The 22,456-nt window shown below is 53.3% G+C and overlaps 1 protein-coding gene across 1 annotated transcript in view; it reads left to right on the top strand.

Annotated features, from left to right (window-relative positions):
* NAT10 (N-acetyltransferase 10) overlaps window positions 1–21,490 on the top strand; it is a 28,785-nt gene extending 7,295 nt beyond the window's left edge. The window contains exons 7-29 of the mRNA XM_084894548.1: window positions 264–378; window positions 468–575; window positions 904–1,037; window positions 2,345–2,438; window positions 2,585–2,683; window positions 5,855–5,991; window positions 8,805–8,929; window positions 9,340–9,490; window positions 9,724–9,820; window positions 10,429–10,545; window positions 12,107–12,208; window positions 12,304–12,378; window positions 12,809–12,925; window positions 13,635–13,768; window positions 13,959–14,007; window positions 15,755–15,851; window positions 15,923–16,033; window positions 17,077–17,249; window positions 17,736–17,855; window positions 18,206–18,304; window positions 18,674–18,747; window positions 19,448–19,531; window positions 19,630–21,490. Of these exons, the coding sequence (XP_084750674.1) occupies window positions 264–378; window positions 468–575; window positions 904–1,037; window positions 2,345–2,438; window positions 2,585–2,683; window positions 5,855–5,991; window positions 8,805–8,929; window positions 9,340–9,490; window positions 9,724–9,820; window positions 10,429–10,545; window positions 12,107–12,208; window positions 12,304–12,378; window positions 12,809–12,925; window positions 13,635–13,768; window positions 13,959–14,007; window positions 15,755–15,851; window positions 15,923–16,033; window positions 17,077–17,249; window positions 17,736–17,855; window positions 18,206–18,304; window positions 18,674–18,747; window positions 19,448–19,531; window positions 19,630–19,738 (2,521 nt within the window). The 3' untranslated portion in view covers window positions 19,739–21,490. The remainder of the gene's footprint in view (window positions 1–263; window positions 379–467; window positions 576–903; window positions 1,038–2,344; window positions 2,439–2,584; window positions 2,684–5,854; window positions 5,992–8,804; window positions 8,930–9,339; window positions 9,491–9,723; window positions 9,821–10,428; window positions 10,546–12,106; window positions 12,209–12,303; window positions 12,379–12,808; window positions 12,926–13,634; window positions 13,769–13,958; window positions 14,008–15,754; window positions 15,852–15,922; window positions 16,034–17,076; window positions 17,250–17,735; window positions 17,856–18,205; window positions 18,305–18,673; window positions 18,748–19,447; window positions 19,532–19,629) is intronic.
* Window positions 21,491–22,456: the final 966 nt, after the last annotated feature.

Below are 22,456 nucleotides of genomic sequence, written 5' to 3'. Positions count from 1 at the left end.
CCAGGTTGTAGGCTCAATCCCTGGGGACATGCAGGGGCAGCTGATCGATGTTTATCTCTCTCCCTCTCCGAAAATCAATTAGGAAAAATAAAAGTCTGTTCAGGTGCCCTGGAGAGGAGCTCTCCTCCCATTGCTATCCGACTGGGTTTTGACTTTCTCTGGCTTCTCAGAGATGTGGGGCCAGATGATTAGCCACACTTTGCTGTGTAGACATTGTCCTCTCCCTCCCCCCAACACCTCACGGTGGTGGTTTTGCTCCTCAGGTTTATTCTTTCCCTGGCCTCCTGTAAGAAGTGTCTTGTCATTGATGACCAGCTCAACATCCTGCCCATCTCCTCCCACGCGGCCAGCATTGAGGCCCTCCCTCCGCAGGCCCCGGTGAGTAGGCCTGGGTCCGAGAACCCGGGGAGGCTGCCTTGCCTGCCAAACTCTCCCGTGGCAGTGGCAAACCTTCTCTCCCCTGCTAGGATGAGAGACTCGGTCCTTCTGATCTGGAGCTGAAGGAGCTGAAGGAGAGCTTGCAGGACACGCAGCCCGTGGGCGTGTTGGTGGACTGCTGCAGGACCCTAGACCAGGTGAGTGGCATTCAGATGTTCCCTGTCCCAGAATACATAGCACAGAGGGGTAACTAACGTGCAGGAAGCCACACGCCAAGTCAAAGCTTGGATCCTCCCTGGGGAAGGCGTATTCTCTTGCTCAGACTCAGCAGGGCTGTTCTGTCCTGTCTGGGTTCACAACAGAAGTCCAGGATTACTTTGCCCCCGCACCCCCAGGAACAGTTCAGACCTGGGAGAACTGCCCCCTTTTATTTGGCCTTGTCATCAGCCTGATTCTCCAGGGGATGGGGGAGATGGCTGGAACTCAGCCTTTCTCAGAGCTCACCTAATGCATGTCTTCCCGCAGGCCAAAGCCGTCCTGAAGTTCATCGAGGGCATCTCTGAAAAGACCCTGAGGAGTACCGTTGCACTCACGGCCGCCCGCGGGAGGGGGAAATCTGCAGCCCTGGGATTGGCTATTGCTGGGGCAGTGGCTTTTGGGTAAGGGCTCCGGGGAGCAGGGTGCGGGTTCGGGAGGGCTCAGCGGGCTGGGAGGCCGTGCTGGGGCTGAGCAAGCTCCTGGTGATTTTTCTTGGGGTTGGGTTCCTGTCTAGAAGCAGCAGCACGTTCCCCGACTCTTAGGTGCAAACACACATGTGCAGGCAGACACGGACACACTCCAGGGCCTCTGTGGTCACTTTCAAGTTGAGCAAACACAAAAGCAAAGAAACGCCTGTGAGAAACTAAAATTCCCAGGATATGAGAATGTGGATGACCAGCTTTGCTGATTAGAAAAGTACAAGTTTGACATTTTAATAATTTCGATCAATAGAAGATCTTTTAAAAAAATATATATATATATTTTATTGATTTTGTACAGAGAGGAAGGGAGAGAGATAGAGAGTTAGAAACATCTATGAGAGAGAGTCATCAATCAGCTGCCTCTTGCACACCCCCTACTGGGGATATGCCTGCAACCAAAGTACATGCCCTTGACCGGAATCGAACCCGGACCCTTCAGTCCCCAAGCCGACGCTCTATCCATTGAGCCAAACCGGTCCCGGCCAATAGAAGATCTTGTTTGCTTCTGAGGAGCTGCCTTGCATGTGATGTTACTCCTGTCTTTTGCCCTGAGCGGGAGATTCATGCAGCGGCCAGCAGAGTGCCTGCTTCTGACTTCACAGACATAAGCAGTGGACCCAGGAGACGGTGTTCTCCGACACGCGCCCTCTTCCCTGGTGCTCCTGGTCAATCTGAGCGTTGTATAGATGGAGGAACGTCCCAGTGACTGCTCAGATCCTGAGCAAGTCAGAGCCAGCAGCTCTGGGCTGAATTCAGTTCCCAACTCTGAGTCCTTGTTCCTCTTGCTGCTCCCAGAGTACCAGCTGGCCCCCTAGTTGTGAGCATTCGTACAGCACAGCTCGTGGTCAGTGTGGTGCCGTCCCTCGTCCCAGGGCACAGGACCGGGAGCAGCGAGCGAGCCAGCTCTGCCCTCGGAGGGATGGTCCCCACAGCGCCTCTTAGTGCGTTTTCACTTGTCGGTAGCTAATTACAGGACATGCTGCCTTCCAGCTGTTAGTGCTTTCCTTCGTTTGGGAGGAAAAAAATCCTCATGTCCCAATTGCTTTACTTTTTCTTCTGATTCTCACCCCACCCCCCACTCCCCAACCCCTCTTCCCATCATTGTTTGGTCATTACCTGTGTGACTGTGACTTGGGCAAACAAAAACGTGTTCTTTTTTTCTTAAGTTCCCTAAACACTTCTTAGATTTCTTAATTACTTAAGTGTCTTTTTCTTTTGTTCAATAGGTACTCCAATATCTTTGTTACCTCCCCAAGCCCTGATAACCTCCACACCCTGTTTGAGTTTGTATTTAAAGGATTCGATGCACTGCAATATCAGGTAGGAAGTCAGGCTAAGAGTTACTTTTGGTTGAGTGCTGAGTTTAAATCCAGGGGAGGTCTTCAGAATGCGTGCTCGCTCTCTTACTCTTCCATTTCTAAAGCTTGTTACTGACGCTCGTCCCTGGTTTTCCTCTTCCCCATCAGGAGCATCTGGATTATGAGATCATTCAGTCTTTAAATCCTGAATTCAACAAAGCCGTGATCAGAGTGAATGTGTTCCGAGAACACAGGCAGACCGTGCAGGTGAGGCCCGCTCCCAGCTCTGCTGTGTGGGGTGTCCCGCTGGTGCTCAGCTCTCCACGGTGTTTCCTGGCACAGTCACTTTATTCCTGTGTCATCGCGTGTCTTTTACACGGTGGTTGTTTTAGGGTAACCTGCTCCAGATTTCCAGCCTCTTCTAGAGAAAAACATCCAAACAAACTAACATATGTATGTAGCCAGATTGGCAAGTTGCAGTTTTGACCCATGAAAAGGGAGTAAGTGGGACTGAGAGTATGCTGATCTGCTAAGAGAAGTACAGTTGTTCTGACAACAGTTCTAATTTACTTAGTTACAGCGGATTTTGAAATGGTGCGTCAGTAACCTCACCATTGCAAAGAAAAACAACTTTGCAAAAACGGACTCTGAGCCTTAGTGAGTGGCCTATTTTCCCTTTTAAGCTGTCTCACTGAAGGCTGTATAAATCTCCAGGGCTTTGCAAGCCTGAATGGTGGGCACTTGTCTGAAGACCGCAGTTTTGTTAAGTCGTAGAGAAGCATCCGTGTGACTGGCTTGCAGAAAGGATGGAGGCCCACAGGCCCCTAGTGGAGGAGGTTCTTTGGTTATCGCTGGGGTTGGGTGGCTGGGAAATGGGCAGGCAAACTTGGCAGTGTATGCCCTTGACCTTTCTTCCTGTTAAGGGAGCTATGCCTGTGAAGGAGGCATGCCCCTTCACCTCCCCTTTAAAAAAAATATATTTTACTGATTTTAGAGAGGAAGGGAGAGGGAGATAGAAACATCAATGATGAGAGAGAATCATTGATTGGCTGCCTCTTGCACACCACCTACTGGGAATCAAGCCTGCAACCCAGGCATGTGCCCTTGGCTGAAATTGAACCTGGGACCCTTCCGGCATGCCTTTTTATCAGAGTCCAGGTTATAAATGATGTTAAGTGTTTCTGCCTTTTACCTAAGGATCTTAAATTTTTTTTTTTTTTTTTAAGAAGGTCTCTTTCTAGAATCTCTCATTCTGTACATTTCTTCCCATTTTGCCTGGTTCCCTCAGCTGAGAGGAGGAAAGACTGATGTTGGGGTGGAGGACAGGCTTCAGGCAATGAAGACTCAGAGACCTGTTAAAACTGAAGAAAGATACACAAACCAAAGAAGGAAAACTTTTCCCTGAAATGCCCTGGCTCAGCCCTTGCTGGTCTTTGGGGTTTTTTTTGTTTTTTTTTTTTTGTTTTTTTAATCACAGACCCTCTTGCGTACCAGAGACCTTTGTCTCCAGACTGGAGTTCAAACAGAACTGGTGACCTGATTTTATGAGGCTCCATTTACGTTCCTTTGTGCTAGAAATTGAAACAAACAAACAAAACAAAACCAAAAGACAAAAAACCAACCCACAAAGAATATTAAAGTCTGCTATGCCTCCACTAGGGGACTGCTTTCTGCCTTTAAGAATCCAAGACATGGGGCCCCGTTGGGGAAGTATATCCTGCTATTAGAAAAGAGTGGGGTCACTGCCTCCCTGACCCATCAATTGAGCAATGCAGTTAAGGAATGTTACTTGTAACGAAATACCTCAGACATACAGAAAAACAGAGACCAACGTAACACTCAGATGCCCGGCAGTCAGGCTTAAGAAATGCTGACGTTTTCCTGTTTGCTGTGTTTGTTTCATATGTTAAAAGCCATTTATATTTTTGTTTTAAAGATCTAAGACATCACAGACATAGCTGACGTCCCTCTTGTCCCCCTCCCCTTCCCATTCCCTTCTGTCTCGCCCCATAGTAATTCTATTCTGAGATTGGTGTGTTTCCTCTCAATTCATGTGTTTATACTTTACTACATAATTATGTATCCATAAATGGTAACATGCTATACTTGGCCTTTTTCAGCTTGCCTTTTTTTACTCGACATTTGTTTTTAAGAGTTGTCTGGATGGAAGCTTGTAGATCTGGTTGATGTTAAGCCCTGTGTGTATACACTGTAGTTTATTTATGTTTCTAGAAGTTGAATTGTTGGGTTTTAAGGGATATGTAGCTTTCCAGCTTTCTTGGATTTTGCCAAATTCTTCTTTACCAGGCTTGTTAAGAAAATATTTTTTTTAATTGATTTCAGAGAGGGAGGGAAGGCAGAGAGAGAGGGAGAAACATCAATGATGAGAGAATCATTGATCGGTTCCCTCCTGCAGGCCCCTCACAGGGGATCGAGCCTGCCACCTGGGCATGTGCCCTTGATGGGAATTGAACCTGGGACCCTTTAGTCTGCAGACCTCTCTATCCACTGAGCCAAACCAGCTAGGGCACCAGGATTTATTTTTTTTTTAGTTTTTGTTTCCCCAAGTCCTCACAAACACTGGGTGTTACAGCTGTTAAGTGTACCTGTGTGTGTGGAATGGGATGTCCTGTGGTCTTCAGCATTGCACTGATCACCGGTGCTGCTGAGGGCCTTTGTTCATGTTAATTGGTTATGGAGGTTTCTCTCCCTATGCCTTTTTGCAAACTAACCATAGGAGGAAACCCTAATGAGACTGAAAGAAGGAGGTGAAGCTTATGGCAAAATTTGTGGCATTAGGTGGCCAAGCTAATGATATAAATAAACGTGTGAGTGTGAGTGTGTGTGTGTGTGTGTGTGTGTGTAGACGGGGATAAGTCTTAGAAGTATCCCGCTAGTGCAAGGAGACGGGGCCTTTATGATGATTGGTACCAGCCTGGTGCATGGTACCCAGCACATAGTGAATGCTCGAGAAATCAACATCCTTCCATTGGGCACCGTGAGGGCCAAGCTGTGCCTCTAGCTCATGACCTGAGAGAGGCTTTGGGGAAGCATGAGAAGACAGAGGAGACAGGAAAGGGAGGCACCACCTGCCACACGAGGCCGGGCACCGTGCAAGGACTTGTACAGATTTACCTGCTTTTCCTCCCAAGCAGCCATCAGATAGGTATCGCCTCCATTTTGCAGGGGAGGAATCAGGCTGTCTGTGAGTAAGTGGCCCGTCTAGGGCCACACAATTGGGCGTTGAACTGTTTGAATCCAGGTGTCTGATTCCAAGCCCAGTACAGTTTTGCCTGGCCAAGGACACGTGGGAAGGAGGAATGAAAGAAGGGAGTGGGAAGGGGGAGAGAGGAGAGAGGCCTTCATGATGCCTCAGCAGGGACCACCGCTGGGACACTAAGTGGCCACGCTAATGACATGAACGTGTCTTTCCCCCAGTACATACACCCCGCAGACGCCGTGAAACTGGGCCAGGCCGAACTCGTTGTGATTGATGAAGCTGCCGCCATCCCCCTCCCCCTGGTGAAAAGCCTCCTGGGCCCCTACCTTGTGTTCATGGCATCCACCATCAACGGGTAAGGCACCTTGGGGTGTGGCCATCGCTCTTGTAGGTTCTGGCGCATTAGTGGCCTGTAACAAATGTGGCCGGGGTGGATAAGTCTGTTCCCAAAGTCAGAGTCTTTGGGGCTGCTTCAGTCTCCTAGGCCTCTTGCAAATGGGAGCTGACCGCTTAGTAATCAGCAGTAGCTCACCGCTGGCCTGATATGAAAGGGGCTACACAAGTCTGAAAAACTCGGGTGCGAGCGTCTCTTCCTGTCCGTAGGCCTGATCAAGTTGTTAGGAGTATATGGATGGCAATACCAATGCCTTAGACTCAGGGGTCCTCAAACTTTTAAAGTGGGGGCCAGATCACGGTCCCTCAGAGAGCTGGAGGGCCGGACTATATGAACTACTAATTCCTACTGTAACACCTCGGCTGCGCTCACTGCCCAAAAAACCTGGCGGGCAGGATCAGACTCCTCTGCGGGCCGCATGTGGCCCGCGGGCTGTAGTTTGAAGACCCCTGCCTTAGACCTTAGAATCATATCAAAACATGGTGTTAAAGTCATTACAATTAGCATAAGCCAGTGGGCTTCTCATGGCTCAGAAGATTTTTTTTAAAATTTTGAAATATGTAGCTCATGTTTGCTATAGCAAATTTAGGGAAAACAGATAGGCAAAAAGAAAAGTCACCAGTGATGCGGTCATATAGGGGTAGCGTCTGTTAGAATTTTGGTGTACATTTTCTGTGCATTTATTTTACCTTTTCATTTGAACAAGAACATAAACATAGTTTATATGTTGCTTTTAATTTGCTTTTTTCCATTACTATGACATTTTCCAGGTCAGTAAATACATAACTTTAATATTGGAAATATTTTGATATGTTAGTCACATCTTGCAAAGATAATTCTATTATAGATTTATTATTGTGATTGCTTTACTTACATTGAAAATCTTTAAATAAAGTAGACTTTACTTTTTTTGATAACAGCTTTGCTGAGATATAATTTGCATACCATACAACTTACCCATTTAAAGTGTATAATTCAGTTGTTTTTTAGTGTATTCACAGAGTTGTGCAGTCATTACCAGTCAGTATTAGAATATTTTCATTAGCCCAGAGAGAAACCCCATGCCCTATAGCTGTCAACCTCCAACCCTCCCTCCCCCTCCCCCACGAATCTACTTTTTGTCTCTGTAGATTTGCCTGTTCTGGACATGGCTTATAAATGGCATCATACAATCTGTTGTCTTTGTGACTGGCTTCTTTCACTTAGCGTAATGCTTTAAGGTTCATCTGTGTGCTTTGTATCAGCATTTCATTCCTTTTTACGGCCAAATCATATTCCATTGTGTTTACAAACATGTTGCTTTTCCATTCCTCTGTTGATGGACACTGGGGCTGTTTTCTGTGAAGAATAATGCTGCTCTGAACGTCACTGTGCAGGTTTCTGTGTGGACGTGTTTTCAGTTTTCCTGGGCACCTACCTCAGGAGTGGAGTTACTGAGTAAAATGGTAACTTTCTGTTTAACCATTGGAGGGACTGTCAGACTGTTTTCCAAAGCAGCTGTACCATTTTACACTCTCACCAGCAGTGTATGAAGGTTCCAGTTTTTCTTTATCCTTGCCAGCACCTATCCTTTTTGACTATCGCCATCTCAGTGAGTGCGCAGAGACATCTTATATAGGGTCCTCGGTGCACTTCCTGTGGCTGGTGATAGGGGGCATCTCAGGTGCTTGTTAGCCATTTGGATCTCAGAATAAATAGTTGGTCAGGTCCTCTGCTCATTTCTAGTGGGCTGTGTTTTTTAGTCGAGTTGTAAGGGTTTCTTATACTAGTATAGTCTAGACACAAGCCCTTCATCAGATATACAGAATTTTTCTTCCATTCTGTGGTGTTTTTTTTTGTTTGTTTGTTTTTTTTGTCACTTTCTTTATGTCCTTAGAAGCACAAAAGTTTTTAGTTTTGTTGTGTTTATTCTTGTTTTTGTTTTTAAACAAGTTAAAGGGAATTCTTTTAAGGAAGTTTTGCTGTGTGGAGTGGAGAGGGTGAATAAAATACTTCACAATTCTGATTTTTTTATCATTCTTTAAAAGTAGTATTTGAGTAAGAGGAAGTATACTTCCTCTTACTCAAATATAAACATACTTCCTCTTACTCAAATACTACTTTTAAGCATTATAATAACAAGTACTACAAAACGTAATATAAAAGAAAGCCTGCTAAGCAGTCTGTCCTCTGGTCACTTGTGCTTTCGACCAAAGACAAGGAAGAAATAGGACTGAAAAGTGCTGGTTCGGTGATCAGATTGTAGATGATTTCCCTTCCCACCCCCAGTTCTTTCCTTTTCAGTAAAAGTAGTAATTGGAAGAATTACTTGGGTGGTGGGTTTGTTGAATCTTGATTTTTCCAAACTGGATGTTCTCTGTTCGTTCCTTCAAGCTGTTGCTTCTAACAGCAGCTCTGAGTAATTAACCATTTAACAGTCTTTTGGTTTCATTATAGGCTTTGCTCACATAGCTTTTCAGTCCTTATTTAGTCCATAGCACTGTCCTGGGTGGTGTATGGAATAGTCCCCTTGTGAGGACGTGGCTAACAGAGGCTGAGTTCCCTGCCCAGAGTACTAAGTAGACGTGCAGGACTGGAGCCCAGGGTGGCTCCGGGCGAGCCACTGTGCCCCTGCCTCCTTGGGCGCCTGTGCTGTCCAGGAAGCTCAGGGGTGAGCAGGGCCGTCCTTGGGGAGCAGGAGTCTGCTGTTGCCGCAGGATGAAAAAAGGGGTTCTTGTTCCCCCTAGAGAAGGGATTTGGGATTCACGCCTGATGGACTTTGCTTTTGCTCCTAGCTACGAGGGCACTGGTCGGTCACTGTCCCTCAAGCTAATCCAGCAGCTCCGCCAGCAGAGTGCCCAGAGCCAGATCAGCACCACGGCTGAGAACAAGACCACCACCACGGCCAGGTTGGCCTCAGGTACCTGCAGCTCGAATGCCCTGCAGCACACAGCAGCAGGTCCTTTTCATTCTCGCTGGGCCCTTCCCCTCGTGCCGTCATAGGTGGTACCAAACCCTCCCATCGTCAGGCTCACTCTCTAAGGCTGGAGTTGCTTTTCTCCATGGCGTGGCCAGCCAGTGACCAGAGGGGAGCCCGACAGGCCTTCTGGGGGCTGGGCCCTTGTTTGTCCCCATCTCGGGGCGTGGCTGCATTGATTTAGCGAGAGCCTTTGGGACTGTACGGCAAGCTTCGAACCACTCAGTTCACATTCTCCAGCCGTGTTTACGTGGGCGCGCCGTGACAAAGATAAAGTAGGACATTTGCCCCGCTCTTTTAGACAAAGCGCATGTAATAATTGTTTTTCACTGTGTGTGTTTTTCGGGGAGCAGCGCGAACGCTGCATGAGGTTTCCCTGCAGGAGTCGATCCGATACGCCCCTGGGGACGCGGTGGAGAAGTGGCTGAACGACCTGCTGTGCCTGGACTGCCTCAACATCACCCGGATCGTGTCGGGCTGCCCCTTGCCGGAAGCCTGCGAGCTGTATCCTCTTGGGCCCTGTGCCCTGCGAAGGGGAGGGGGCGATGAGAGACAACACGGGTTTCGGCCCTTTGTTTTATGGCTGCTGCTCTGGGGAGCACTCAGTTTCCCGCTTTCCTTCCCGAATGTGTTTCTGCTCAGGACACGGGGTTCCTCTTTCCTAGTGACCCTCGGAAGTGGGATGTCCGGTTTAGGGGGTCTCTTTGCTTTGTTTTTGTGCTTAACTCCAGTCCCAGCTACTACGTTAACAGAGACACCCTCTTCTGCTACCACAAGGCCTCCGAGGTTTTCCTGCAGCGGCTGATGGCCCTCTACGTGGCTTCTCACTACAAGGTAGCTGCAGCCAGCCCCTGGGTGAACTTCCGTCCCGACAGTCCCCTCTTACCCGGCTTTTCACACCTTCTCTTACCCAGTGGAGTGGCTCAGGTGACCATTCCACCGGACTGAACTGTCCTGACCACGGCGAGGGCCAGTGACCTTGCTGGAGGGTTGCGTCGCCCACTGTTGTTGAACTGGAGAGGCGGGAAGCATTCTGGTTCTTGCCTGTCTGCTAAGCTGACAGGCTCAGAGGACAGTCTTGTTATACCTCTAGGCTGTTTTTAAGGAGCAGCCAGTGAGAAGCTGGGATGTTTGAATGTCATACAAACTGAAGGGCACGTCGGAAAGGATGTTTTTTGAGTGTGTAGGTGTGTAGGTGGTGTTAGGAGTGGTCACAGGCTCTCTCGGCTGAGAAATGGATAGTGCCAACTAAGCAGTTCTTCGCCCGCCTGCAGCCTCAGCACTTGTGGGTGGAGACAGCAAACACTGGAGACGGAGTCCCACTCGGGTCATTTCCAAGGCTCTCGCAGGGCACTGTGCTGGGTTTGGCCGGCCCCTGGCTGGGGAAGGTCGTAAAGGACACGCAGAGGAGCGGTTCTCCCTGACCTGTGTTTTGCCCACAGAACTCCCCCAACGACCTCCAGATGCTCTCCGATGCGCCTGCTCACCATCTCTTCTGCCTCCTGCCCCCCGTGCCCCCCACCCAGAACGCCCTTCCCGAGGTGCTTGCCGTCATCCAGGTACAGAAACGGAGGCGTCCTGGGCACTGAATTTGGGAACCACTTAGGTGTTGAGGGTTAGTGGCTCAGTAACCGCCGTGGAAGCTGTTGATTGCCGGATGTGTGAGGCAGGCGAGGAGGGTGCATGGAAAGAAAGCACCACGGACAGAACCGTAGGCCCCACGGCTCATGGGCGGGTGGAAGTCAGCATTGGCTCCTCCAAGGACAGACTTGTTTGTTTTCCTCCTTCGTTACAAAAGCAGCACATGGCACTTACAGAATTAGACAGGTTGGGGGAAATGGTGTGTTTTTTTTTGTTTGTTTGTTTGTTTTTTATAATATATTTTATTGATTTTTTTACAGAGAGGAAGGGAGAGAGATAGAGAGCCAGAAATGTCGATGAGAGAGAAACATCAACCAGCCCCCTCTTGCACATCCCCTACTGGGGATGTGCCCGCAGCCAACGTACATGCCCTTGACCGGAATTGAACTCAGGACCTTTCAGTCCGCAGACCGACGCTCTACCACTGAGCCAAACCGGTTTTGGCAAGGGAAATGGTGTTTTTAAATATATACATTTTATTGATTTTTTTTTTTTTTTTTTTTTTTATAAATTTTATTGATTTTACTCAGAGAGGAATTGAGAGGGACAGAGAGTTAGAAACGTCGATGAGAGAGAAACACCGACCAGCTGCCTCTTGCACACACCCCACTGGGGATGTGCCTGCAACCAAGGTACATGCCCTTGACCGGAATCGAACCTGGGACCTTTCAGTCCGCAGGCCGACGCTCTATCCACTGAGCCAAACCGGTCCCGGCGGGAAATGGTGTTTTTAATGCCTGGCTGTGTTTATGCATTTCTATATTATTTTTCCTGTTCATAAACATGGGATCATAGTGCTTAGTAATCTGCCTTTTTTTTTTTTTTTTTTTTTTTTTTGCAACGTGTCAAGTATTTATAATGGGTATGCTTTTTAAAAAAATAAATTTTCTTTTTTTTAAAAGGTATTTTATTGATTTTTTACAGAGAGGAAGAGAGAGGGATAGAATTAGAAACAATGAGAAACATAGATCAGCTGCCTCCTGCACGCCCTCTACTGGGGATGTGCCCGCAACCAAGGTGCATGCCCTTGACCGGAATTGAACCCGGGATCCTCCAGTCCACAGGCCGACGCTCTATTCACTGAGCCACGCCAGCTTCGGCTGGTATACTTTTTAAAGGCTGCATTGTATTTCATTATATGCACGTGCCATGTTGTGTTTGACCATCCCCCTGCCGGTACCTGAGTCACAGTGAATTTGCACTCTTCGGTGCAGAGCTGCGTGAGCTGTGTCTCAGTGGGTGTGGGCACATGCATGCCAGGAGGATGTCAGCACTCTGCCTGGTCAGTGACGGTGTCAGGCACCCACGGGTGTGGTGATGAAGCGTCCATTGGAAATGGATGAGTCAGTTACAGGGTCAAGCCTGACCTGGAGTGGGAACAGCTGGCCTCGCCAGAGACCAGCGGACGTTGATGCCGTTCTGTGTGTGGGCTGTGGGCTGGGCCGGCCCTCCTGTCTGCACTGCCCGCTTCCCCCGCAGGTGTGCCTGGAGGGAGCGATTTCTCGCCAGTCCATCCTGAACAGCCTGTCTCGGGGCAAGAAGGCTTCGGGGGACCTGATTCCGTGGACGGTGTCAGAACAGGTGACGCGCTCCCCCGGCCTGTCGGTGGGAGCGAAGCCGGCCCTGTCGGAGGGTGTGTTGTGTCGCTAAGTTGCTGGCTTGTGTCTCCCACACAGTTCCAGGATCCGGACTTCGGCGGCCTTTCCGGGGGAAGGGTGGTCCGAATTGCCGTTCACCCGGATTACCAAGGGGTAGGTGAGGGGCCTCCGTCCTCGCACAGCTGTGCTGCGGGCTTGCCAGGGCAGGAGCACGCGGAGTCAGGCTCTCCTCTGCTGTGGAGTGCGGGGCCGGGGGCGGACGGACGGGATGATGGTACGGGCTCGCTCTTCTTCGTTGTGAGGACAGGGGACCTGAGAACCAGATCTTTTTGTAATCGCCTCCTGTCTCTTAGAAATCCCCATTGAGGCGTTAGCTGGAGAGACATCAGGTTTGGGCTTGTTGATCTGTGGACCAGAAATCCCAGCCAGCCTTCCTCACGCTCAGAGGGGCGATGGGCTCTAGAGACTAGCGGTCGCCAGCCACTGGTCCGCAGACCGCTGGTGGTCCGTGAGGTCCAAAAGGTTGGCGAAGGCTGGACTGGAACATCCCTTTCTTGGCCGTTCCCCCTGTGCTCGCTCACAGATGGGTTACGGCAGCCGCGCCCTGCAGCTGCTGCAGATGTACTACGAAGGCAGATTCCCTTGTCTGGAGGAGAAGGTCATTGAGACGGCACAAGAAATCCACACCGTCAGCAGCGAGGTAAACAGCTCTGGCTGAATGGGTTCCTGGAGGACCCTCCCTGGTCCTCGTCAGTGGCCTGGGCCCTGTGCACAGTAGCAGGTACTTTGGAGAAGTTGCTGCTTGCTTAAGCCTAACAGTTGAGATCTTCAGATCAGCATCATTAGCATCAGCTGGAAACTTGTTAAAAATGCAAGTTCTAGAGTCAGACGCCCGGACGAGGCCCAGTAATGTGGTCTTAACCAGCTCCCAGGTGATGCTGGTGCAGGTTCAGCTTCAAACCACCCTTCCCGGTCTCAGCCCTGGGCCCGGCCTCGGATCTGTCCTTCTTGGGGAGCGTGTTTAACATGGAACTGGGACGCTCTCTGCACACGCGTTTGAATTCAGTGTGCCCTTGGGGGTGTGGGGTCGGGCTCAGAGGCTTGTCACTTACCAGGGACAGGCCTGGACCTTCAGCCCCCACCTCCGGGACCCAGCCCTGTCTGTCTGGGCACCTGCTGGCGTGTCTAGACCGAGTGGCTCTTCTGCCTGCCGAGCAGTTCATGCTTACAGGGGTCGGTGTGCCCAGGAGTGAGCCCCAGACTCACTGGTGCTCCTAGAGATTGAGAACCTTGGGCACGAACCAGGCCAGCCTGTCCTGCTGTTGCTGCTCAGTCTGGGCCCGGAGTGCAGTGCTCGGGAGGTCACTGACCTGGCTTCCCCTGCCGGTGGGCTGTTCCCCCGCCTCCAGGCCGTCAGCTTGTTGGAAGAGGTCGTCACCCCCCGGAAGGACCTGCCTCCCTTGCTGCTCAAACTGAATGAGAGGCCGGCGGAGCGCCTGGATTACCTGGGTGTGTCCTATGGCCTCACCCCCAGGCTCCTCAAGTAAGCGTTTGCCTGTCTCATTCCCGGCGCAGCCTCTCCCCCTCCCCCCCCTTGGAATCTGAGAATGAAGTTCTGGGGCTGTGCACCTGGGTGTTTGTTCGATGTGTGTTGACTCCCGGCCCTTCCCAGCTTGTTCTGTCAGCTGCCCCTGGAGGGCGCACAGTGACCTGCTCTCTTGGCGTCTTTGCAGGTTCTGGAAGCGAGCGGGCTTCATTCCGGTTTATCTGAGACAGACCCCGGTGAGTGGGCGCCTAGCAGAGCGGGGTGTGGGTTTGTGGTTATCGTGGGGCCAGGTCTGTCCTTGCAGAGCCCTGTGCCCCACTGGGTGCTGAGCAGGTGCCCCCGCCTTGAGGGCCAGAGCAGCCGCCCTCCCTGACAAGCACTGCGCTGCTCCCCTGGCGCTGGGGTTTTGCTCGACCGTGACATCGCCGAGGCCCTCTGCACTCGCTCAGCGCGCTCTGGAGGCCTGTAACCTGGGCCTCCCTGGCTTCTTTAAAAAGAGAAAAGTAGTTTTAGGGAAGAGTTCATGGCAGAGCCATGGAAGTGTGTGTGTGTGTGCGTGTGTGTGTGGAGTGTGTGACTCAACTACCCAGCCAGGGCCCTGACAAGGTAACTTTTCTCTGAATATTTCTGAGGGGTGGTTGGTTGAATCTGAAGGTAACATGAGGGCCGTGGTGCTTTTGTTCAGAGAATAAGTAATGACAGCTGTGAAGGTAGGGACTGAGGGTGGAGAGGAGAGGGTGAGAGCTTGCAGTCCTCAGTGTTTAGAGCAGTGGTCGGCAAACTCGTTCGTCAACAGAGCCGAATATCTACAGTGCAACGATTGAAATTTCTTTTGAGAGCCAAATTTTTTAAACTTAAACTTCTTCTAATGCCACTTCTTCAAAATAGACTCGCCAGGCCCGGGTATTTTGTGGAAGAGCCACACTCAAGGGGCTTGCGAGTCGCAGTTTGCTGGCCACGGGTCTAGAGGAATGAGGAGCAGCCGGGGAGACTGAAGGAGCCACCTTGGTCCTGGGGAGAGAGTCGGGGTTTGGTGTCACAGGTCGAGGTTATCCAGGGCCTCAGGAAGGGGAGTCAGGAGCAGTGGCCACCTCATCCTTCCCAAGGGAGAAGGTAGGGAGTGTCGATGCGGAAGGTGTTGGCTGCTGGGTGACCTGGGGTGGGAAGAAGGAAGTTCTTTTTTGATTGCCTCAGTCTTCTCCGTGAGAGGAGGTCATCGGCAAAGAGGAAAGGGTGCTGGAGGCTTGATTTTGGAGAGTACAAAGCCAGTATGCCAGGGCAGTGCCTATTTGAGAGGCTGAGCTGGGATATACTCTTAGAGTCGACTACAAGGATCATTGAGCTCAGTGTGGCCTCAGCGTGGTCTTGTGCTGTGTGCTGCCATTGTGACTGGATGCTGGCGTTTTGTTACCCGAATGTTGAGATCCATTAGATATTTTTACGGTCTGGGCTTTGCTCGGTAGTAAATGGAACAACCTGCGGTCACCGTGTTATCATCTAACGAAGCCTGCTGTTGCACACTGGTTGCCAGCGTGGAAACCCTGGGTCTCACACACCAAGTTTGCTGTAAGGCACTGAAACGCGGTGATTGGCTCTGTGTGGTTGGAGAGAATGGGATGTGAGGGAACAGTCTGAGCAGATGCGTTACGCACAACAAAGAGTGCAAAGCCAGTGTGCCACGGCAGTGCCCGTTTGAGAGGCTGCGCTGGAGTTTAAGCTGTGGTAACTGCGATCATAATCTACCTGGTGTGAGCAGGTGGCTGACTTCCGGGGTCCAGGGCAGAGGTCGTGCTCTGGAGAGCTGAGCAGCCCTGCTCTGTTGCCATGGCGTCTGCTGGGCAGTGTGGGAAATGATGCCCCATGAGAATGGAAGCCAGCGCACTTCTGGGAGCTCCATGCTGTTCCCTCCGAGTTCTCACCTTATAACAGTGACAGCGTTCCGAGGGGTTCTTGGTGCCAGTTAGGAATCTGTATTTTCCAAAGAACGACCTGACGGGGGAACACTCGTGCGTCATGCTGAAGACGCTGGCCGAGGAGAGCGAGGCTGAGCAGGGGGCCTGGCTGGCAGCCTTTTGGAAAGGTGCGTCTGAGTGGAAGGGAGACGGCGGGGGGAGTGGGGGCTTCTGGACCTCTGACTGGTTGCACCCACAGATTTCCGCAGGCGCTTCCTAGCTCTGCTGTCCTACCAGTTCAGCACCTTCGCTCCTCCCCTGGCTCTGAACATCATTCAGAACAGGAACGTCGGGAAGCCCTCGCCGCCAGGTGAGCTGGGCAGGACGGCGCGGGGCCAGGCGTGGGCTGTGTGGGAGGAGGATGTGGTGGTCCCGGAAGAGGGAGGGCCTGGGGATGGAGGCACCGGCTCTAGGCCTGCATCTGCTGCCCACCCTGCTCAGCCGCCCTCTTCTGCCGTGGGCACCGTCACCCGTGGGAGCTGTCCACATGACAGGACTTGGGGTGTGATCTGACTTCAGAGGTGTCAGATAAGGCTCTTCAGCTATGGGCCATGGAACCCGACTTAAACCCTGGGCACCAGGTAACCGCTCGGTGCTGAGGTGCGTCCTCACGTGTGGAGCTGTGGAAGGAGAAGCACAGGGAGGTGTGCTGGGGATGACAAATCCTGTTGGAATATTTAAAATACCAGAAAATAGGAAGGATCACATTAACACCCGTGGGCTTTTTTGGCACGTTGTGTGTGTGTGTGTGTGTGTGTGTGTATGTGTTCTTTTTTAAAAAATATATATTTTATTGGTTTCTTAGAGGAAGGGAGAGGGAGAGAGAGTTAGAAACACTGATGAGAGAGAAACATCGATCAGCTGCCTCCTGCACACCCCCCACTGGGGGATGTGCCTGCAACCAAGGTACATGCCCTTGACCGGAATTGAACCTGGGACCCTTGAGTCCGGAGACCGATCTCTATCCACTGAGTCAAACCGGTGAGGGCGTGTGCACGTTGTTTTGCCATTTCTGTTTTGAAAAAGCTGCTTCTCGAGCTGGACACGCTCTGCGAGGCGGGGTCCTGGGAAGTGACAAGTGGGAAAGGGTGTTAGATCCTCTCCCCTGGGGCCCCGACCTTCCCTTGACCTGCTGTTGGCTGGAGCCCTGTGTGAAGGCCCCACGCCAGCGGTCCCCTCCCTGCGTGGCCCAGGGAAGGGTCAGGCTGCCTGGGGCGGTCGGTATGGTACATGGGGCGGGGGGCAGGCACTCCCCGGAGGCCGGTCTCCCGATCTGCTCTGGCTGAGGCCGGCAGGGGAGCAGCGTTGGGGTGCCCCGGGGCTGCCTGACCCGCCTGGCTCCTGCACCTGCAGCCCTGCGCCGGGAGGAGCTGGAGGCGCTCTTCCTGCCCTACGACCTGAAGAGGCTGGAGATGTATTCTCGGAACATGGTGGACTATCACCTCATCATGGACATGATCCCGGCCATCTCCCGGATGTACTTCCTGAACCAGCTGGGGGACCTGGCCCTGTCCGCCGCCCAGTCGGTAGGTTACCTGCTGCCGTGTGCTGGTCTGGAGCAGTTTGCACGCGGGATGTCCAGATGAATGTTTTGACGTAATTTTGTGCATTTAAGTTCTCGAGGTTCTGATAGGGGCTGGGTGGTGGTCTCATGCCCTTGTGGTACAGGTGGGAACCCTGAGGCTGTGAGTCCTGAGCCCGGCCACGCAGGTAGCAAGGAGGAGCTGCTTTCGAGCCCACATCCCCTCCCTGTTGCCTTCGCTCGCTCTACCTCAGCAGAGGCCGGGAGCACCCACACTTGTCAGTGTAGCTGTGAAGCAGCTGTTTTTAGGATAACTCAGTTTGGGGGCTTTAGGAGAGGGAGCACTTGTCAGTAGTTTCAATAACGAGATGAAAGAAGATTTCAGAATCACTGTGGTGGTTGATCGCTGTGGTCAAGGGAGAGAGCCCTGTCTCTGCTTTGATGGGCCAGGGCCGGCCCCGCGGCCACTCCGGGACTCTCCATCCTGCAGGCTCTCCTCCTGGGGGTCGGCCTGCAGCACAAGTCTGTGGACCAGCTGGAGAAGGAGATCGAGCTGCCTGCCGGCCAGCTGATGGGGCTCTTCAACCGGATCATCCGCAAAGTCGTCAAGGTACCTTGGCCGAGGGCGGGGTTTTGGTCCATTCGGAATAATGCAATAACCCGCTCCCTGCCCCAAGAGGAATAGATTTTAACATTTGGCCACATTTGCTGCAGATCGTCACACACACACACGCACACGCACACGCACACGCACACGCACACACCCTGAAGAACCGGGGCTGCAGCCCTATCTGCAGTGCTTTCTCCAGAGGGGCCACTGCTGGGGACTGGGATCTGCAGTCCGTGTTTCTAGACTCCTTTTACCATGAACACACTCACTCCTCAGCTGTCTAGCTTGTGCCCAGGACAGGGTTCCTGCTGCTGCTGCTTCATCTCTGCTTTCTGGCCGTTGCTTTGCAGCTATTTAACGAGGTGCAGGAGAAGGCCATTGAGGAGCAGATGGTGGCCGTGAAGGACGTGGTCATGGAGCCCACGATGAAGACCCTGAGTGATGACCTGGTATGCCGCCCCCGAAGGCCTTGCCGGGTGCCGAGGGCCGCCCCATCCCTTTTAGCGAGAGTCCGCGGCGCTCACTGCGCCTGGTGGTGGTGATCTTAGGTGTGGGCGACCTTCCCTCCCCGCGTGTCCCTGCCCTGGGGGTGCCGAGCACCGGGCCTGCTCTGCCTCCCACTGAGGGGTGTGTGTGTGCACACAGCCCAGCGGCTGCTGTGAGCTCGTTGGCCCCCGTAGGCTTCTCAGATGCCCCCTGTGCATTCATGGACATTCAGTGGAGGAGTGGGAGGTGTCTGCTCATAGGGGTGATATTCTGCCATTTGTTCCCTGCTTGATTGACTCTGACCTTCTCTGTCCCCGGGCTCTTGCCTGCAGGATGAAGCAGCAAAGGAATTCCAGGAGAAACACAAGAAGGAAGTGGGGAAGCTGAAGGACATGGACCTGTCTCAGTAAGGCCCCTCGCCTGCCCGGGGGCAGCGAAGGCTGCGCTTTGGCTTCTGGCTCCTGGAGAACCTGCCCGCAGGCCTGTTCCCCCTCCGGCCCGGAGCCCCGGAGGCTGTGTTCACGGGGTCACCGTTAGCAGCACTGAGAGCTAACACCTCCTCCTCTGCCGTTGGCTGTGCCTCTGGCCTCAGTCCTGCAGTTGCTGGGTCATGGCTGATGGTGACTGTTGGACACAGGAGATGGGGAGGTCCCTGGGCAGGTTCAGGCTCTGTCGTCGGCTGTGCAATATCAAAACCGCAACTTTCCAGGACTGCTAGCTTCCCCAGAGGTGGGCGAGGTGGGGCGAGGCGGGCGGGAGAGGCACAGTCCCAGGGTTGGCGGCACGTTTGGAGGTGGGAGTGAGCAAGAAGTGGTGGGGTGCCAGGAGGCTTCTCCGGTGGGCAGTTAATCAGAGTCGGGGAGAAGTTGGGTGCTGCCTTCAGTGCAGGACTGTCCTGTCACAGCCCCGTCGGTGGCTACTGACCTCCGCCCCCTGCAGTGCCTGTCCTGTGGGCCTGGCTCAGGTCTCGGGCCTCTGCGTGCTGGCCTCCCTGCTGCTCAGCGCTGATGCAGCTCGGCCTGGCTTTGGGGCAGGATGTGCTGATAGGAATGCTGTCATTCCCCGTTTCTTTTGAGCCGGCTCTGATATTTTTTTCTACTTTTTAGGTACATAATCCGTGGGGATGATGAAGAGTGGAATGAGGTCTTAAACAAGGCTGGGCAGAATGCTTCGATCGTCAGCCTGAAAAGGTGGGGCCTCCCGTTGGACAGGCACACTCTGGCCATCTGACAGGTGTGAGGCCCGTGCACCTTCGTTCTTTCTCTCACTGCTGTTCTTTCCCCTCCAGTGACAAGAAAAGGAAATTGGAAGGGAAACAAGAACCCAAGCAGAACAAAAAGTTGAAGAACAGAGATACGAAGCACAAAAAAGACATGAAACTGAAGCGGAAGAAATAGTGAAGAGAAGCGTGGGCCTCAGCAGCTGACTTCGGAAGGAGACACCCTGACTCTCCGAACCGACTCTGCCTGGACGGGGCCGCGGCCCCGTGGAAGGCAGCGCGAGCGTGTCAGTGGAGGCCGGCCTGGACGCCCTGTGCACCTGAGCGTGGCCTTAAGCGCTCGCTGCTGAGCCGTCTGTCTGCAGGGACCTCGCCGGGGGCCAGCCTCTGGCCCGCCGGGTCTGTCTCCTCCCCAGCCTGGCCTTCCTTTCCCATAAGTCCATGTTTTGTGTTGGGTCCAGCTTTTCCCCCTTCCCACGTGTGGGAAGCCACACTGGCTCGTGTCCCTCCTCAGGTGCCGAGTGTGCCGTGTGGTGATGCCCGGGAGGCTGCTGCCCAGCGCGGTGCCTCGTCAGGGGCTTGTCCCGGCCCCTGGCCTGGGCAGTGGGACGGTGCCGCGGACGTGGGGTGTGCTGCCACCCTTCACTCCTGGCTCCGCGGCGGCCGCCCAGAGCCCAGAGAAGACCGCCCTCCTAGCTCAGGAAGGATGTGGCTTTCGAGTCCCCGAACTTTCTGCTTCATCCATTTGGGGAAAAACTTTGGGAAAGACCCCTTTCCCAGCAAGGGTGAGGGACAGAGGGTCTATTTTTAATAAATAACATCTAGAAAGATGCCTGCCGCCCGTGGGTACTCACTGGCCCCACGCAGGGGACGTGCGTCTGGCCCTGTTGGTTCTGAGGGTCTGGGCTGCAGGGGAGGCCGTGGGGGGTGTTGAAATGGATGTGAGGTTGGGCAGGGCGGCCAGGGTCACATCGCAGGAGCTCGCGGGGTCACTTGTGAGCCTGGGGCCAGCTGGCTGTGCCCTCCCAGCTCCTGTCTGGTGGTTTGGTCCTTCCCTTTGTCAGGACAAATGTGGTGGCTTCACACATACTTTGGTATGTTCGATGGTGTCTACTTTCCGGTCCCAGATCCAGTACTGTGTTATTGAAACGACCCCAAGGGTCCTCTGTAGGGCTGGTCCTTATCCATGTCGCTCAGGCAGTCGGCTCAGTGGTGTTGTGGTCCGATCCGCTTTCTCCTGCCACGTGTGCCAGGCGATGGATGGCAGCCTGTGGTCTGATCATCTTTCTGCTGCCGGGCGCGAGGTGACAGCAGCCTGTGCGGCTCCCTGTGGCCGAATCCATCTCCAGCTTCTACTCTGTTCTCATGTTTACTTGGAAAACGCATGCGCCTTGTTTATTAATGTTCCTTGTTTATTCGTAAATTTAGGCTGGTCTTTTGTGAGTCAGAATAGATTCTTTCCTCAGCCTTGACGTGTAACCGGGTCCTAGACGGCTAACGCACGAAGGGGAGCCTCTGGGTCCAGGAGATTAGACACGCGCCCCGGGGACTCCCGGCCACAGGAAGACCCTGGCCTGTCTCCATAGGCGAGGGGCCTTCTGCCTCCCGGCTCGGCAGCTTCCTGCAGGAGTGTGCTGAGAGGAGAGATGAAAGGAATTTCTGACCCGTTTTTCTCAGAGTGCCTGAGCCTGCCTTTCAAAGAGGATCTTCTTGGGAGAGCGGCCAAAAGCAGGGTCAGTCCCAGATGGGCTGAGCGGGGCGTGTCCCCAGGTGTCTCTGCCGGCCCAGGTGCAGGGAGGCGCTCTGAAGCCGACCACCTGCCTTTGACACTGCCTCTGCCCTGACCCTTCCTGTGGCCTCTCCCTGCCGTCTCGTCCACATCATTAAAACGGGAGTGGCCATGACAGCACGCGCTCAGAGCCGTGGAGCAGGAAGATCCGAGAACGGTGCCTGTAGGACAGCAAGTGCTCGCCACGCCGGAGCTCTGTGGCCCGGGGCATTGGGAGCTGCAGTTACACCAGTGCTGGCGGCCGAATAGGACCCGCTTTGCCCTGCACCCACCACGGAGCCAGGGGAAGGGCCCCTGGGGAGCACGGTGCGTGCATTCAGTCAGACCGGCCGGTGCCCGTCCTCCAGCAGCTCCGCTTCTCCATCGCCTTCCCTTGTGCACACAGAACGCAAGCAGACATTTCGCCTGCTGTGCTCAGTCCTGGTCCTTTTATTTGCAAAAGGAATATTCTAAACAGGTCTCTGCCCTTCATGGCTGTGATCTTGGGGTCTCCTCCAACCCTGAGAGCACGCCTCCCCCAGGTCTCGCCATCTGGCCCCCAGACAGTGACGTCCGTAAGGCTCGCCATCTCAGGAACTCGCCCTTGTGAAATGAGCTGTCACCAGGACCGGAAGGGGCTGAAGATGCCCCAACAAAGGAGATTCCTAAAGGGTCTCCATCCTCAGGAGGGGCCGGTGCTGGCCGGCTTCAGTGTCTCCACTGCTCATCTGGCCCGCAGTCCCCGGCGACCAGGAGACGACACAAAGGGGGCTGGGGGAGGGAGGAAGAGAGTGACTGTCACCTTGGAAAAATGTGGACTCATTATATGAGGCCATTACTCCAGCCGCCAGCCCTGGGCCAGCCTGGGGCCTGGAGGAGGGGGTGGGGCTGGCATCCCCTCGGGCCCTCGGAGAGAAGGCGGTATGCTCATTCTATAAACAACTGGTTAGAGTTACAACGGACGGATTCTGCAGAGGGTGTGGGGCCAGAGAAAGGGAGGCTTTCGGCTTTCTGGTGCCTGAGGGGGCTGTGAGGAGAGTGCACAGACTGAAGGGAAAAGGGAGGCACGGGAGCAGGAGAGCAGGGCGGGCCCAGGTGGGGGAAGGTGGTCTCTGTTGGCCTTGGGGG

This window comes from Pipistrellus hanaki (assembly GCF_964339955.1).
Source record: "Pipistrellus hanaki genome assembly, chromosome: 9".
Lineage (NCBI taxonomy): Eukaryota > Metazoa > Chordata > Mammalia > Chiroptera > Vespertilionidae > Pipistrellus > Pipistrellus hanaki.
This window is presented reverse-complemented; position numbering and strand designations above follow the sequence as displayed.